The sequence below is a fragment of the Geospiza fortis genome, unplaced genomic scaffold, assembly GCF_000277835.1.
Source record: "Geospiza fortis unplaced genomic scaffold, GeoFor_1.0 scaffold95, whole genome shotgun sequence".
Taxonomy (NCBI): domain Eukaryota; kingdom Metazoa; phylum Chordata; class Aves; order Passeriformes; family Thraupidae; genus Geospiza; species Geospiza fortis.
Window position 1 is genome coordinate 1,538,448 of NW_005054333.1, and position 18,454 is coordinate 1,556,901.

General features: G+C 39.6%; 1 protein-coding gene across 1 annotated transcript in view; it reads left to right on the forward strand.

Moving 5' to 3' along the window:
• Window positions 1-635: 635 nt before the first annotated feature.
• RFTN1 (raftlin, lipid raft linker 1) overlaps window positions 636-18,454 on the forward strand; it is a 104,383-nt gene continuing 86,564 nt past the window's right edge. Inside the window, 1 exon segment of the mRNA XM_031057677.1 lies at window positions 636-793. Coding sequence (XP_030913537.1) covers window positions 649-793 — 145 coding nt within the window. The 5' untranslated portion in view covers window positions 636-648.

An 18,454-nucleotide genomic window follows, 5' to 3' on the forward strand; every position in this document is an offset into this window, starting at 1 on the left:
GGGCTGGCAGCTTATTAAAGAGAACTAGATTTATCTAATGCAGTTCTGTGGCCAGGTGCCTCTTCTGTTTTGAAGACAGATTTGTAAAGTGCCATTATCTCCTAAAAAATGACGTGGGAGGAAGTGAGGTTGTTCTGTAAATGCAGGTAGTTCTCTGCAGAGAGAACTTGCTTTTTACATTAAATTACAAGACTGGATATTAATTTGAATATTACAGAGTTCTGTGTAAAAGTTAATACTAGATGCTCTCTTAGTAACTGCATATATAGAAATTGTTACTAGGCTGACAACCTTAGTATTAGCAAGTTATTTTACATTTTCAGTTACTTTTTATAATGGAATGTGTGTCTTCCAGAGTGTACCATTGAATACATTTGAAAGTTGCAAAATACATACATTAAACTGTCAATTTTCCAATAAAATAATAGTATGCCTGAGGGTAGATATGAGTAGTATAATCTTCAGTTACTGTCTGAGCATTTATTTGATTACATGATTTTATGTAGTTTGTAGGCAGCTTGCATTTAAAAATTAAAAATCACCCTAATGTACTAGTGTGGGTCATGAAACCAGAAGGAAAAAACTCAAAGTTAATAATGTTTATCCATTTTCCCTTTTCCCTACCTCTTTGTATCAGGAACTGCTGAAATGGGTTGTGGATTGAACAAATTAGAGAAGCATGATGAAAAACGACCTGGTAATATCTATTCAACTTTGAAGAGGCCCCAGGTAGAAACCAAAATAGATGTTTGCTATGAATACCGATTCTTGGACTTCACTACACTAAATGATAGTAAGTACATAATATTTTTCTTTAGATTTTTTTTCTCTATTAAAGTAGGTGTGTTAATTGGTCCATAATGTTTTCTGAATAGTAGTTAAGCTCTTAAAATGTCTTCAATTTTTTTAAGTAAATGCCTTTTCTTCAGTCATAATGCTTCCATGCAGAGATCTTAGTGAGAATTTTGTGTTAATTTTCAGCCTTATAGCTAGTTACAGGGTATCAGATTTTAGGTTTTTTTACCCTTCCCCCATTATCAGATTTGTTTTCTTTGATTTTTTTTTGTGTTTTTACTCTGAAGTGGACCTTTGTTTCCTTAATTTGCATCTTGTCCAATTTTCATATGGTAAAGCAATTCAGATCTGCAAGGTTATATACTTTATTGCTTTATTGCTCATTTTCCTTGCTCCCCTTGTGCCCTCTGGGCTCTGTGAGAGGTATTTTGAGATGCTGAAGTTAGTGTCTTCAGTTTTGATAGCTTGCCATAAATAACTCTTATGCGGTTATAGATACTTACAGGTGCACCCATGTAGGTGGAAACAGGATAGTGGGAGACACTGAAGACCTAAAATATCAAAGGGATGAAGATTCAATTTCATGCATTTTTTTACCTTGGTTTTTTTCCTTCAGTCTGAAGTAGTCTGGTTTTAATTCTTGTGGCAATCCATATTTATTCTGGTTTTTTCCTTGCTGATTGACGTCAAGTGTCTCTGCCAGTATCGCTCACACCATTGCCTGTGCCCTCTTTCACTTCAGAATTAGCCTGTTCTACAAGCAATTACTCCTCACACCCTTTGGAAATCTGAAGCTTGAGCAGAAGGCTGGGACCTGCTTCTTGCTATATATAAAACACCACAGTACCAAAATCTGCTAGAGCTGGCGGGCAGGATGCCAGGTAGAGCCTCTGTGCCCTGCAGTGTGCTGCAACTTCTCTTGTTTTGCAAGTCAGGTCAAAGGAGAAGCTGGAGCCATGAGTCTCTCATGGTGTGAGACAGAGAGCTGCTGCTGGTTTGTCACTCGATGAGACACCTCGTGCAGCTCAGCACATCAGCCCAGAGTAGTGGGAATTGATTGGGTCTTAAAACCTGCTGCCAGCAAACTTGAGTTTGAAAAAGGTGGAGGTTTAGGACAGGTGATTGGACAGGACTGTGCTCTTGCAGGCAGTTGTGAGAGTTGAGAAATTTTGTCTTTGCAGACTTTTGAGTGCCTGTCTTCTGTATTTGTGTTCTCTTATGTTTTTTGATACACTAATTGGGATGCACTGCTGTTATTGAGAGCACCTAGCAAACGGTAGAGGAATTTTTTTCATGTTTATGTATTGCAGTTGTTTCGACATTTATGTGTTTTCATTTCAAAGTGAACTGTTTATGTCCTTTGATAGTTTGACAGCTTTTACTGAGATGTATTGCAAGTTGTGTCATTAGCAAAAATGAATTAATATTGAGGACACATTTCTCTGGGCTTTTCTGGAATGTTCATCACTGTTCTGTCTGAGTGTCTCTCAAGCTTTAGCATGTGCATTATCCTGTTCTCTCATGAAGTCTCATCTTTGACACTGTGGAGGAAGAATCAGTACTTCTGGTAGCAATGTGGCTTGCCTCAGGCACAGAGGATGTCTGGTAAAAAGAGAAAAAGTTAAACCCAGGCTTTCTAAGTCTGATTAAATGCATAGGTTTGTTGTAAAGCATACTTGTATATGTTTTTCTTACTCATCATAGATTGTTATAATACGATTTTAGGAGGGATGGCTTTAAGGAGACTGTTGGTAGAAGCACTTTTATCAGATTCTTGGGCTTGCCAAATAGCATAAGCTCTCCAGCTCCACTGAGTTCTGCTTTGGCATGTTGTATCCCCATCACTCCAGTCTCTGAAGATGTCAGCAGATAGGCAGATGTGGGGGGGGATAGAGTGCTGTTCCTGCTCTTTTTCCTTAGTTATCATTTATGACTATGTGCTCTGCTCTCAGGATTGGCAGTTCCCTCCCTGTTCTTGTCATTGGCTGTGTGAAGGCTTGTGTTGCACTATGTGGTGTTATGACATTCCAGGTTTTCTGCATCATGACTGGTTCATTTATGTTTTTGCTGAGAAATAACCTCTGAAGATAAACAGAGTTAACAATGAGTGTTTCTCCTATATCTGTGTGTGGATTTGGAGGCTTCTAAGAATGAAATGCTCCTAGAGGTGTAAAAAAACCCATTTGGATTGTGAAGTCTGTCTTCTGTGAATCTACTTTAGCCCTTCCAGTGTGTATGTATATGATATCATTTTTTCCACAGGTTTTCTCCTTCACTGGGTTTTTAGAATGAGCCATGTTAAATTATGAGTGGCTACAGAGTATTTTATTGTATTCTTGTGCTAGGCCTTGTTTACAAAGCTAGTGAGCCTGGTAGTGCAGACAGGTACTCATTTTTCTCTGTAGCTTTTCTATAGCAATGATTGCTCTATATCTCTCACAAGTCTTTAATCTTAATGGTGAAAAGGAGGTGATTATCTGCATGTTGCAGGTGGGAGCTAATTCACAGGTTACGGCCAGAAGTTTTCCAAGTTCTTAGCATTTCTTCTTGTGTTCCAAAAGCAGCTCTTGTTGACTTGAGACATAAAGGTGTATACTGGTCATATTTGCAGTTTAGAACAGCATGTATTTGCAATTTTGATACTCAGATGATGAGAGATCAGTTCCAGAATGTGGCATATGTTTAAAGTCTTTGGCTGGCTGGTTTTTTTGGGTTTTTTTTGGTAAGTTTTTGCAGCTGTATGTGGGGAAATCCTGCTCCCCTCTTTTGCCTCCTGTCAGCTCTGTGAATTGATTTAACTTGTGTATCTGGCAGGTTATGCAGTTTTTCTGTTTGGTTATCCTCTGCCATATCGGTGTCTTGTGGAAGGGTCTGAAGAATGCTGGAGTTGGTTGAAGTAAAGGGAGCATATTGTCAGGAAGAGAAACAGAACCTTCTTTAAATCAGCTCACACTCTTATGAACTCACAGAATCACTGAGTAAGCTTGGAAGGGACAACAGTGGGTCATCTGGCCCAACCTCCCTGCTCAAGCAGGGTCATCCCAGAGCACATGGCACAGAATTGAGTCCAGATGGTTTTTGAATATCTGCAGTGAGGGAGACTCCACAACCTCTCTGAGCAATCTATTCCAGTGTGTGGTCACGTGCACAGTAAAGAAGTTCTTCCTCATATTCAGGTGGAACTTCCTGTGCCATTTCTGCCCATTGCCTCTTGTCTTAGTTATTGGCATCACAAAGAAGAGCCTGGCTCCATTCTCTTCACACCAACCCATCAGATATTTTATACACATTAATGAGCTCCCCTCATTGCGGTTCTTCTTGAGGCTGAACAGGCCCAGCTCCCTCAACCTTTTGTTGTAAGAAAGATTCTCCAGACCCTTGACCAACTTTGTAGTTGTCTGCTGGACCTGCTCCAGACACTCCATGTCTGTCTTGTACTGAGGAGCCCAGAATGGGATGCAGCACTCCAGTTGTGGCCTCCCCAGGGCTGAGCAGAGGGGCAGCATCATCTCCCTCGACCTTCTGGCAATGCTCATTCCCTCAGCATCACTCTCTTGAAAACAGGATAAAACTGTCCTGACAATCATTTTTCTGGAACGTTAGCTAGAAACTTAACTTTGCTTGCTTGCTGTCTTTGGTTACTGTTTATCTTCTGACATGCACAGCTAAAAGAATGTAAGAAAATATGCTCCTTTATTAGATTTTTTTATTATTTTCTGAACTTTTGCCTTGCTTGACACTGATGCAGATGTATGTCCAGTGGAAAACAATGTTTGATCACTTACTTATGTGCTGTGTAAATAATGCATAGATGCAAAAGACAGATTTAAGGTTGCAGGTGTAAGCTTCATTTTTAATGTTGCCCAGTGTTAGAAACTGATTTACTTGAAAGTGAAGTGGCTATGGAAAGACTATTCAAGCTTTCACGGAAAACAGGCTATGAAGAGCCCATCAGTTTCCAGTGTGTGCCACAACACTGATAATCTGCATGGTTCTCTAGAATTGAAGTGGTTGGATTTGCCACTGTCCTTTACTTTTTGAAAAAGCATGTAAATTGCTATCAGCAAAGGGTTATCTAGTGTAGATTGGCACTTGAGGAGTAAGGGGCACTTTGCTAAGACATTTCAGGCTTGAGGTGGGCATGCTTGTTTTGAGCTGTCTGCTTTATAAATCTGCTTATGAGCCTGATCTTTCTTGTTTATGTTAAGGTGGCCTCTTCCAAGAAATCCATGTCTGTCTTCTGGGTTGTCCCTTGACAGTGTCATTCTGTGTTCTATTCTTTAGTCATCTGTACTGTCCAAAGCTTATGGGCTGCTTTTCTCCCCCAGGTGAAACCACATCTGTTTTCACCTAAATCAAATTGATAAAATCATCACACATTTTTACTTGTGAAGAAGACATTACTGTATTTGTGAATTGGGTGGCTCATTGCTGGTTCAGCAAAATGTCAGAAGTGCAGAGGAAGTTGTCTTCTCACTGCCCTAGAGACAATACTAATGTTAAGTTGTAATGACTGAATTCTATAACAATAAAAAACCCAAGGAAAATAAAAGAGTTGCAGCAAACCTTTTGCCACAAAGCTGGAAGAGACAAATTAGGGTCTACTCTATAATACTTCAGACCTTTACTATAAAAAAACCCAAAACAACAAAAGATTGTATCACCTGCCCAAAAGTCAAAAATTCTTTCTATTTTCCATCCTTTGCCTTATAAAAAAATGTGATGAAGAATGATCATCTTATATCTCTGCTATCTCCAAGTTTTACTGGAAATAAGAGGCAAATGGTGAGCAAATCTCAGGAGGATATGTGCTGGCAGATGGAATAGTCTTAAGCAACCATGTTTTCAACAGTGCCTCTATGGGGTAAGCTGGTTTGTTTTGTTTTGGAATTTTGTTGGAAAGAGAAATATTTCAATAATCTGCATTCCTTCCTTGCTCTTATCTGATCTACTTATTTTGGAAAACTGTCCTTGCTTTGACAGATCATACAGAAACTAAGCTACCTTATTCATCGTCTATTTCTTTTCTTTCACCTCTTTGGTTATGATGACCTTCTGAGAAAAAACAGGAATCTGATAGTAATTTCACTTTTCACTTCTCAGAATAGTGTGGAATTTTTTGGTGGTTAGGGGAATTTTTTTGACTGACTTGATTGGATTTTTTTTTCTGTTTTGCTTTACATTCCTGTAGTATTTCATTGGTTTGATGAGTTACGATAGGTTTTGGCCTTGAATAAAGTTGGCATGAAGCATATGCTAACCATGTGATGAGAATGGAATGGGGTATAAATTTTTTTTAAATGGGGAAAGACTATACTCTGAACAAGCTATTTGTGCTGTAAAACCACTAAAATCCAGATGTTTTGATGGAATGAAAAATAGCAATACTTCACATGTCCCAAAGAAGTTTTTAAGTTATGATGTGAATACATGAACATATGGTTTTTATCCTGATTGTCAATTTGTCTCTTTAGTAAAAAAAAGAAAACCAAACAAAAACAAACCCAGAGAACAACATGAAGAAAATTATTTTAAAGTAAGGTTATTAATTACATTCTAACATTCCCATCATATTTTTTGCTTGAATGTTGTAAGTGTTGTAGTCTAAGGAGATGTATTTTACCAGGACAGTACTCCTAGTTTAATAAATTTGCTACATACAGGAAACCTTCTTATTTGAGGCATTTTTGGGTAGGTGTGGGAAGGAAGGAAGGAAGGAAGGAAGGAAGGAAGGAAGGAAGGAAGGAAGGAAGGAAGGAAGGAAGGAAGGAAGGAAGGAAGGAAGGAAGGAAGGAAGGAAGGAAGGAAGGAAGGAAGGAAGGAAGGAAGGAAGGAAGGAAGGAAGGAAGGAAGGAAGGAAGGAAGGAAGGAAGGAAGGAAGGAAGGAAGGAAGGAAGGAAGGAAGGAAGGAAGGAAGGAAGGAAGGAAGGAAGGAAGGAAGGAAGGAAGGAAGGAAGGAAGTGGCGGAAATCCCAGACTAATATATTTCATGAGGTAGTGGGACACTGTACTGCCAAATAATGTTCTTTTCATTAAACCTTTAATGATTAAGCCTGAAGAAATTTTACAGTAATTTAATTCCACAGTATTTCTGAGGTTCATTTACTTCATTTCAGGTAGATCCTCAAATAAATTTTCTCTGGGTAAATTCTTACTGTGCCTTTCTAATCCCCTACCCCACCCTTGTGCGTTTGGTTCTGCTTTGACTCAATTCTGAATTGCCTTTACTAAAAAAAAAAAACAACAAACAAATTAAAAAGGAGAAAATAAAAAAAGGGAGAAGAATAGGCCCGCTGCACAGGTTTCTGCAAGACAGACATTCTTTCTTCTGTAAAAATCACTTTCCCAGCTGGGAGGAGAGGCAGGAAAGACTGGAGTATATTGAGAGAACTTTCCTTGCCATGAGCCTCACTACAGTTCAAGGAGAGAAACCACCACAGATTATCACCAGAGTGTTCCATTGTGTTAGAGCTGCACAAAAGTGCCAACACACGGAGCCTCACCCTGTCACCCATGAAAACCAGAGTTATAAACATTTTCTGGTCATACCAGCTGATTAGGACCTATCTCAAAAGCAAACTCACTCATGCCACATGGATGTCAGGAGCAGTGGGGTGGTGCCTTTTGTCTCCTGAGCAGATTGTCTCATTTCATTAAATAAAATTATTTTGCAAACATCCCAGGCTTAAAATCCTGTCGGTAAAACAACTTACCTTGGATGGCTTGGTTGGGCAACTACAGCTGTGGCAATTATGAAGTGTTTTGCTAGAAATACTCCAAGAATTAGGCTGCAGTCATTTTCCTGTCCCAGTCAAAGGTCTATACTGTTAATGTGTAAGGAATTCCCTTGTATGCCACATAATGAAGGGCAGTGAAGGCAATACTACCCAGTGCCAGAATGACAGAAATGAGTATTAGCCAGGCAGAAATGAAGGTTGAGGCTACATTGGCAGAGTTTAATCAAGGATGCTCAAAGGGACTTCTGAGAATAACTCTGATTCTTTACCTATAAGGTGGGTATGTAGGTACACTGGGAACACAGGGTGGATGAGATCAGCTGGGCCTGTACTCAGTCTTTGCAACTGGAGGTAATTCTGGAAACATTTCATCTGGAAGCACCCACAAAACCTCAGCTCAAGTCATCTTTGCAGACCACAACAATGTAAATGTACAAAGGATCAAAAATGACCAGAACTACACAATGGAGGGGAAGAGAACAGGAGAGGTTGGGGAGATCATTCCTGCAATTGCAAAAGCACTCAAGTGAAAGTACCCTCTCTTTTCAAGATGTGAATTACACTCTAAGCTACAGAAACAACAAAAGAGAAAAAACAAACAACACACCAGGTTTTAATAATCCAAAATAGAAAAAAATCCTTTAAACCATATATCTGATAGTCATTTTCAACCCATGTTGAATGAATAAAACTCTGAAACAAGACATCTAGCACCTGTAGGAGCAGCAGTGTTGTTCTGGCTATCATCTCATCTCTTGCCATAGCCAATCTCTGCAGTTTCACATAAAGGTGACAATTAATTTTTTTTATGAAGGCAAATGACACGCCAGATTTGGGAGACCAAGGGTGGAGGATATCTGTAGTACTTGTCACAGTCAACCAGCCAGAGTATGGGTATAGAACAAAATAAATGTCATAAATAAATTAAAAGCTGGTTGACACTCAGGTGTCCCAGGACTATTCATAGCACTGGGCTGCATCCTGACCATGATTTGTATAAATGGATCTGGTATTTGTATAAAGGGTGATAGCAGGGCCTTTGCCAGTACAAATGCAGATTGTGCCCACACTGGGCAATGGGAAGGGCAAAAGAAAGAGGAATAAACCTCCCAGTTTGCTGCAAATTCTCAATGTATACCAAAACAAGAAAGATATAGGATAACCCCAATCCTTACTCTCTTATCAAATAATACAGCCTTGTTTTCACTAACAAATCTACTTAGTGGCAATTAGTCTGATTTGACCTTGGTAAGAAAGCTGTTCATTACCACAGAACTCGTGCATTCAAGCAGAAAAAATGGATTTTTAAAACCTCTTCAGCTGAAGTGTTTTGCTGTACCAAGAGACACAGAGCAAGGACATCAGAACACCAGACAATATTGAGCAATTTTCACTATTAAAACTTTGTGTTCTTTCCTGCAGAAATTCAGGAACTCTGAGGTGGAAAAAAGTCAATGCTAGTGACCTCCCAACCCTGGAAAAGTGAACTCCAGAACCCTGGGAAAAAGAGAGTCAGTCATTCTCAGAGTGCAACACAAGGCAGTCAAGTTCAATAAAGTGCAGTGAAAAGAAACAGATTCGAAAAGATATTTCAAACTTCTCTATTTCAAAACATTCTTGAGCACAAACCGCCCAGGAACATGCAAACAATAGTCCAGTGTCAGGAAGATGGAGAAAACTCATGTCCATACAGTAGAAGAGTGAAAGGAGGTGACGTTTTAGGAAGTGTTTAGGAATGATAATTTTGTGATTATAAAATAAAGAAATTCAGGTGCTCTAGGTTCAGCTGTCGTTTTTACCAAAGATATCATGTAACTTTGGCCATTTACATGGCCTGCTACTGAAACACTGGCTCAACTTACCTGCTTTCCCCCAGGCATACTCAGCAGTTTGGGTATGTGCCTGAGTAAACTTCAAGGATATGCTTAGGATGGTAGAAGAATTTAAGATCTCTGCTAATTAGGGATAGGCTGAGACATTCAGTTAAGGGCTTTGCTGAATCATCTTTAACATATTCAAATTACCTTGCCAGAAAAGAGCTTTAAAAACATTTTTCACACTCATGAGGAAAAGGCACATCTGATGGGTAAGGATTTAAGGTACAGTGGTGCTGGGTCATACAGGTAAACTGGCCTTAATCTGGTAGGTTGCCTCAAAATGAATAATTTTCCTAGGCTCTTCTACCAGTGAATGAAGGACAATAAGTGCTTTGTGGGGTATATTCTGCCCATTTACTGGGGAAGCTGCCCACTTTTTGCTCATTCTTGCAGATTCCAGAGGTATCTTTATCTCTCCTCTGACTAATACAAGGAGCTCAAAGCAAAATAGTTCTTGCCATACCCACTTTCTATGCTTTAATTTAGAGAGAATAAATTCTGGCTGAACAGACAAGGACATAAACAAATTTATTCACTATGTCACATTTTGTCAGATATGATCTGCTTGTGATTAGCAGACTTTCTATTGCTTCTTTTGTTGAACTACTCTGGTGTAATCAGCAGTCAGTTTAAATTCTTTATTTCTCAGTGGCACCTGATCACTCCCTAATTTCCCCCCTCTCCCACCCACCAAATCACTCCCTTTCTTAAGGCTTTCCATACCTATGGGTATTTCCATACCTATGTGCATTTTTATAGCTTTCTCCTCATTTACCCAGAATTTCACAAGTGAGTATAGCAGGAACTCTTTTTCTGACCAACTTCCGTAATATGCAAAAGCAACTCCAGTGCAAGTAGTTTACTCCAAAGACAAAGCCCCCCTGAAATAACCTAGGAAAGAATGCATCTGTAGGATGGACATGGAATCTGGCACAGGAACAATCTCCACCTTTTGAGAGGGATGTGACTGCGATGGGGGGACAAAACCAAAAGGTGAAAACTTCTACTTGAGAGAAAGCTTTGTAAGGTCTGTAAGGACCTTACAAAGGAGGGTTTGTAAGGAGAGCATTTGAGAAGAAAGGGAGCTGGCAGAAGGAGCAATTGTCACCTGTAAGCCATGAGCAAAGAAACTTCTGTCATATTTGGTGATCCAGGGTCCAACAACAGGAACAGTTCTATATTAGGCTTATCTGGTGTGTATCCAGCAAATACAACAAGTCCCAAAGATATATCTCTTTGTTGTTTCACAGAATGGGTGAGGTTGGAAGGGACCACAGTGGGTCCTCTGCTCCAACCTCCCTGCTCAGAGCACATGGCACAGAAATGGCACAGGATTGTGTCCAGACAGTTCTGGAATATCTCCAGTGAGAGGAACTCCACACCCTCTCTGGACAATCTGTTGCAGTGCTTGGCCATCCACACAGTAAACATATTCTTACTTATAGTCAAGTGGAATTTTCTGTGCATCAGTTTCTGCCCATTCCCTCTTCTCCAATTGCTTGGCACCAACAAGGGCAGCAAATGCTAAAGAGCTGTTACTGGCTAATAATCCATTAAATTAAGGTTACTGCTATCTTTGAAACTAATTAGAGTATTCTTAGTGGTCAGAGCACAAAGGCCAAAAGAGTAATTCCCAAAAGAGTAATTTCTTGCCTGTATAACCCTAATAATTAATTTGGTAGAGATATGTAGATGGTGTTATGACAGAGAGAATGACAGCAAACAACATCTGCCCATCAGCAGAGATGTCCAATACCAGGAATATACTGGTACCAATCTGATTCACAGCCAGTGACCATCTCCATCACTTGAAGCCTGCTAAGGACAAGTCAGAAACAGTTTCTGTGATGCTTTCCTTCAGGCATAACACTGCCAAGGCAAAATCTCTGCATCCCTCCTGGGCTGATCTTATACCTGTTTTTGGGACAGGAGGATGCAATCTGAAGCTGACAGCCAGCTCTTTTCACAAGCCTATAAAAAAGCTCAGTAAAGCAACTGCAATGTGTTCTGTAAAAGAAATGTTTTGAAACTGAAGTAGACAATGCCCAGATGCAGAGAGCCTACATAAATCTGTCAAAAGCCCCTACAGTACTAATTTTGTGAACATTCATTTCACTTCCTATCACATAGGTGCTTGATCTTTTCTCTGCTTCTAATTGAATCAACTTTTGTGGCAATCACATAGAAAGGAAAAAAAATGCAAACTCGTGGCTTGAGGAAAAGAGGAAGCATCTCTGCTTTGTTGCATCTTCTCAGCTATCACCAGTGATCATGATAATTCACCAGGGAAACAAAAACTATTTGAAAACTTGGAGTAGGGAGAAGTGATGAAGCACCAAGTGGGATGTCAACTACATTAAGAGATGGAACAGAGAAAGCTCTGTAAAATTAGCCTTCCTAGAAAGGGACTATAAAGAATTGATTTGATAAAGAATTATTTGGCCATGTGAAATATTTCTTCTGGAATGAAATTTGATAACTGAACACTCCCCTAGAAAATATCACCGTACTAAATAAGAAAAAAATGCTGATCCTCTCCTCTCTGTCTCACAGCTCTCCAAACATCTGAACAGTTAATATTCAGTAATGCTTTTTGACTCCTCTGCTAAGGTAGTTATAAGGTACTGGCCTTATTTCACTAAGGAGGAACCATAACGTGGATTAAGTGAGCTACCTGAGAGTGCACAGAACTTTGCCTGATAGGCTCATTTGATAGATATCCAGCAAAACCTGAACTGAGCATTAATCCAGATGTCTTGAATCCAATTTGTCAGATTAAATTTTATCAAAACTTCTACTGGGACTGCAGGACTGAGGGATAGTCACGTTCCATTTATCTATCTGTAAGGCAGATGCAAGTCCAGGGCAGTGCCTTGGCAATAGAAAAATGAGTGCTGTCATCAGTGGTTGAATGTAGATCTGACCAACCTGGCCCTGCTCTAAATTCTTTTCAGAAAATGTTGTTAAACACTAAAGGAGTATAAGCTACTCTCTATGGCATAAAAGACCTCCGCTTATTTAAGTGAAAACTGCTTTGGGTATGATTAGAACAACTGGATAAAACATTAGAGCAACAAAATCAGCCATGACTCCCAGGAAAACTCAGGCAGAACAATTGGTCCTTGTTACGTGTCACCAGTATTTTCACTTGGGTGCTGACCTGTGACAGCTACTTTCAGAGGAAGAAATGCCAGTCTTCATCCTGAGGAGTTAAATCCACAAGGAAAATCCCTCCTTGTGGCCCTGGGAGTGTCCTGCTGCAGCCTGGCTCCTACCCCAGGTGAGAGGTGTTAGAGCTATGCAGACCTTTACCAGGGCACAGCAACCAGGCATCCTGCTTATCCACAAGAGTAGCCAGGGCTCACTAGGCTTGGGATAATATTCCATCCCTAAATCCCACAGTTTAGTGCAGTAAACAGGTAGATCATCTAGCCTGGAGCAAAAACAGCCTTAGCAACTGCCTAGCAACACTACTGCAGAGCAAGGCAGGAGCTGTAGGTTATCTGGATGCAGTAACTCCCAAGGAAGAGCCAGCCCCAGCCAGAGCTCAGCAGTTCTAGGGCACAAACTGAGTCTCAGCTTTGTCCCTCTCTGCCCTAGAAAGGTAGGAACTTTCTGTCAATAGAGCAATGAACACTCAAAATATGTTAAAACCTTTCCTTAAAGATCTGCTTGTCACAGTCTTCAGCCTCAGTGGGCTGATAAACTTGCCAGGCAGACAAATTAGCAGCAACTCAAAGGTTACTGCTCACTCACAAGACTGAGAGGTTTTTTTAATCTTCAGAACATATCATCATTATTTCGGTTTTTTTTTTCCTGTTTACAGAAATGACTAATGGATTATGGAGCTGTTATAGCCATCTCAAATTCCTCACTGAAACATTGCACAGTTGTAACTTTCCCCTCCCTTGCAGTTTATAGCTTCCATAGTTGCTTTATTAACACTGCTGCAAAAGAGAAATATGACTTGGTCAGTATATTGGTGCCCATTGGTATTTCAGACTCAATGTTATGCATCAACTTGCAATGTCTGTGGTACCACAGCCAAAATGGTTACAGAGTGAATGAGGATATTACCTCCAGGGACTGTGAGCAATTTAAATTCAAATGCTGATCCACCTTAAAAAAACAGTCTTTCTTGCAGGTTTGGAGCTTGCAAACCTTAAGTTAGCACTTTCCAAGTGGAAAGCCATTCTTATGAAAAGCAGCTGAAACAAGAAGCAAACTTAAGAAATTTAAGAAAAATGTTCACTTTGGCCGTCCAGTTGTGAGGTCCTTTTGTGTAATTGAAATTCTTTGTGACGGAATGGAATGGAATGGAGTAGACTGGAATGGAATGGAATGGAATGGAATGGAGTAGGATAGAATGGTTCAGTTGGAAGTGGACTTACAATAACCATCTAGTCCAAGTGCCTGGCCACTGCAGGGCTGACCAAAAGTTAAAGCTTGTTATTACCTCTATTGTCCAAATGTCTCCTAAACAGTGATGGGCTTGGGGTATTCATCATGTCTCTAGGAAGTTTGTGCCACTGTTTGACCACCCTCTTGGTAAAGAAATGCTTTCCAATATCAACACTGAGCCTCTGTTGATGCAGCTTTGGATGATTTCCACATGTTCTATCACTGAACCCCAGAGAGAAGCCCTCAGCACCTCCATTCCCTGTAGAGAACCACGAGGTCACCCCTCAGCCTCTGCTTCTCCAAACCAGACAAGCCCAGAGCACTCAGCTGCTCACTAAAGGATGACTTCCAGCCCTCTCACTGGCTCTTTTACCCTCCTGGGGACACATTCAAGGACCTTCACATCCTTCTGAAGGTGGGGCCCAGCCCTGCACACAGGGCTCCAAGGCTGAGCTCAGTGAGAGAATCACGTCTGCTCCCTGTTTGGTCATGCTGGGTTTGATGCAGCCCAGGATGGGGTTTACCCTTTGCCTGCCATATTTTTGGAAAACTGACTGCAGTTATAAATAAATCCATGAGGTAATGACTAATAGTTCATCTTCTTTTACTCAACATCAGCTTTGAAATTTTAGTTTTGGAATTAAATTGGAGGGATGCCAAGTTTGACAGTAAGGTCAATTGAATTATAGCTACAAGACTGTAATATTTCACCTTTTGATTACCACCTATTGAAATACATGGATGCAATTTCATACCACCTCTGCCTTCCCTTCTTTGCCTATTTTTTTATTTTTCATAATAAATATATTTTGAAAGAACACACTTCTAATTCTACGTTAGCTCATGCTAATAGGTTTTTAAGGCACAAGTCTGTTGTCATTCAAATGGTGAATTCCAGAAACACTTGTCAAGAATCAGAATCATAACATCTGTCTTAGAAAGCTCTTCACATGAACAGCTGGGATTTTACATCATATCCTGGTAAAGGACTCCATTGGCTTCTCTGAGAGCCTTGATTTCCACTTGGATGATTGTTGGAGCATGGGTAGATTTTTGCAACTATCACTGCGGGGTTTTTTGTGTGTTTGTGTGCTCATTTCCAGACTAAATCTCCCTCAAACTCCATAAAATGGCAAACTTAAATTGACACTTTGGTTTAATTGCTCAGTGCAGTTTAGCAGTGAAAAACAACTCAGAGCAGATCCTATATCCCTGCTAAAATCCACTGTAATTGACTTCCAGTCTTTTTCTCAACAGATGTAGAATCTGAGCACCCACTGGTCTGCATGGAAGGCACAATGTCCGTCAGGATACTGAGTCCAGTTCCCACAGTGACATAAACCACGTAACAGAAATGAAACACAAAAACCTGCCCTTTTTGTCATATTGAAATATAACTCCCACAGCCTGTACAGGACTTGTTTTTGCATGGCAGTATCCAGACCTTATTTAATTTACCAGCTTATGCAGATATTTTGCAGTTTCAATTGCTTTCTGTATAAATTATTTCTTCCAAACCCCACCATATGCAAAGGCACAAGAGACTTTTCACTGTACATTCACTGTACATTCAAGTACTGGAATGAATCTGTCAAACATTTCTGTTTTAATCTAAACTACATTACATTGGAACATAAGCTGTCAAAAGCTGAAAATGGTGAAACTTATTTAATAGAGTTGAATGCAAAATGTTTTTCCTGCTTTATAGAAAATGAAGAATATAGCACTGACATTTGCAAATTTTAGATCATCCCTTACTCTTTTCACATTTGAACCTGACATGCTTTTCACTTTCTTAAAACTGCACAGATGCTAATGCTCACTATTTCTGATCCCCACCAGGATCTCTCTGTTTTGCTTTGCCTTGATATCCCCATTCTCATAAAAGAGATGAGGCAATATCCATCTACTTGTAACTAGAATAATTCCTTGTCTGAGTCTGCCTTGAATAGAGAAAAGCAATGGAAGATTTAATAATTGCTAGCAGCAGAGTTTGAAATTTCTACAATCACCAAGCTTTCCTTACAAAATCCCTCGTTTAAAATACATTTCTTGCAGACTTTTGTATATGTTTAATTCTTGGATTGCTTTTCCTAAATACCAAAATACCAGTTTTTTTAGAATACGGTAGTTTTCACCAGAGTCTTATTAGGAAGCATTGATAAGGATTAACAAAGCTTAGCCCATATTATGGGTGTGAAAAGGGCTGTGGATCTAGCAACATGTGAGGAAGAAGATAAAGTGTTTATCTAAAAATCACAATTATAAATGCTGCAATCTCAGTCTTATAAAAAGTGCTATATCAAATTATTCTTTCAAAAGCACAGGTAGTTCACTGATGGCATTTCCCTTTAACATCTAAATCAGAAATTATAAATTTTTTATGCTATTTAAGGACTCTGCACTGCTATCTTTTTTCCCCCCTTCTTCTAGAAAGGAGATAAGTTATTGCACAACTTATAGAAAATTATAGCACAACCTAAGACCTCCAAATCTGTCTCTTCTGTTAGACCCAGCATGAGCTAAGTCTTAAATCAAGCAAGCTACTAAAACAGCTGAAAAAACTAAAATGAGCACCTTCAGCACTCATGGCAGAGAAGCAGAGAGGACTGTGACAGTCCCATGAGTTTTTAGGGATGAAAGAGGCTGTCTCCATCCTCTCACTTGGGAAATCAGAGTTTGTAGTCGTTGGAAAAGCACATTCTAAGAGAAGAGGAGGACCAGAACTCACTGTTAACACACAATTGTTTACTGTCTTGCTCCAGTGGGACAGGGACTCAGTGGGAAAGAATTAAATCCTTGAGTGGGTCAGACTCTCAGTCCTGCTCCTGGCTTGCACTGACAAAATCCAGTGTAAATCTAGGCAGGATTTAACTACAAAGCTGCACCTTATAAAAGTGCATCTGTCATGTTACCAGAGAAAACAAACAGCATGGTGGGTGAAGGAAAAGCCAAAGAAAACAATATATATGAGACAAAAAATATGGAATGAAAATCAGGAAAACAAGGATCTGTTGGGCTGTGAATCAGACTCATATTTAACCAGTGCACTCAGAACAGGTAGTTAGTCTGGACCAGATAAAATATGGTAAGGAATAAATCAGTGAAGAGTATAGAAATGGCTAAAGGACAGACAATTCTGAGGTCAGCAAGCTGTTGATTTATGTCCCTATGAACTGGCAGAGCTACCAGACATACTGACTCCAGATCGTGCTGCTTCCAGAGCTGCAGAGGCAACAAACGTCATCACAGGCTTCTCTGCATAATGGCAAGGAAATATCTTTTTTTAATTCATAGGTGATTATTGATACTTTTATCTTTAAAAAGTTCCATTTTAAGTTGTTCTTTTTTAAATTTAAACAAATGCCTTCTAAAATAACCCAGAATTTTTTCCAGTTTATTTTTTAATATGAGTGCATTTTTCAGGGCACAGTAAATTATCCTGCTGATGCATTGGCTTTACACCTCAAACTGGAATCTCTCTGTTCTTCATTCTAACTCTAGAATACACAGCAAAAATGGCATATGATTATAATTTTACTTCTCCCATAAAGATGTATGTTTGTGTCTTTTACTAATACATTCTTCAATGTTGATAAATTAATATTTTAAAATATTGCCCTATTTTAAAATTTATATTGCAACATTAAGGAAGAACATTGGACTCATAATGACACAAACTACAGAAAAAAAATCTTAATAATAAAACTGCGATTTTCTTTAGTAAATAAATAGCTGAATATGGGCTCAAAAGATCAGATGTTCTTCCAGCAACCTCACAGTACATAAGGAAGTTTATTCAACCAACAGTCCAGTTCTCTAAGTCCCTTCAATGAACTTTCATTGACAAACTTTCTCTGAATGAAGGTTTCTGAAGGCTCTGGGATAAATTAATTACATTCCTTTGTATTAATCTAAAACTCACTTAAATATATGGTAAGAGTTCCACTTATTCTAGGGTGGTTGGAGCCTGACCCTATGTCATTTAAAAATTGGCTTTTCTGCAGAGTGCTTCAAACATGCTGATATTCTGAGCCAACCATGGCCCTAGGTGGTGGCAAGGCATGCTGCCAAGGCAAAGAGGTTGTCCTGATTTTCTCACTGGGCTGATAAAATACAGGCAAATATTGCTCCTGCTGTGATGGTTAGAAAGGATTTCCCTGTGATCTGCTTTTCAGGCTGTGAAATTCTGGAGTCATGGTTTTGTATTTTTGCTCTTTCACCTTTGATTGAGTCATTCTCTTGTGGTTTGTCCCCACTGCAAGACTGAGACAGGAACAAAGTCATGTCCTGCTCTATTTCAGGCTCAGGCCATGTATTGCCATGAATAATGTTCACCTGTTTGGAAATTCAAAGTGATTTGTAGATTTTGGCACTAAATCAAATCCATTTTTTATACCCAGAACCTCTGTGCTCACTAGGAAATAGCCAGTAAAAACTGGGCATCCTACAGCATTAAAGCACAGTGTCACTGAGGGAAATAACACAGCAGAACAAAGGGGTGGGAAGGCTTTTAACTTCACCCCTACTTACAACAATCTCACTGATATTTTTTCTGACCTGTCCTGTTGCTTCTGCCTTGACACCTCAAAATTAGACTCTCCCCTTTGTCAGTGGTCAGCCCCCTGCTCTTGCTGTCTTTAG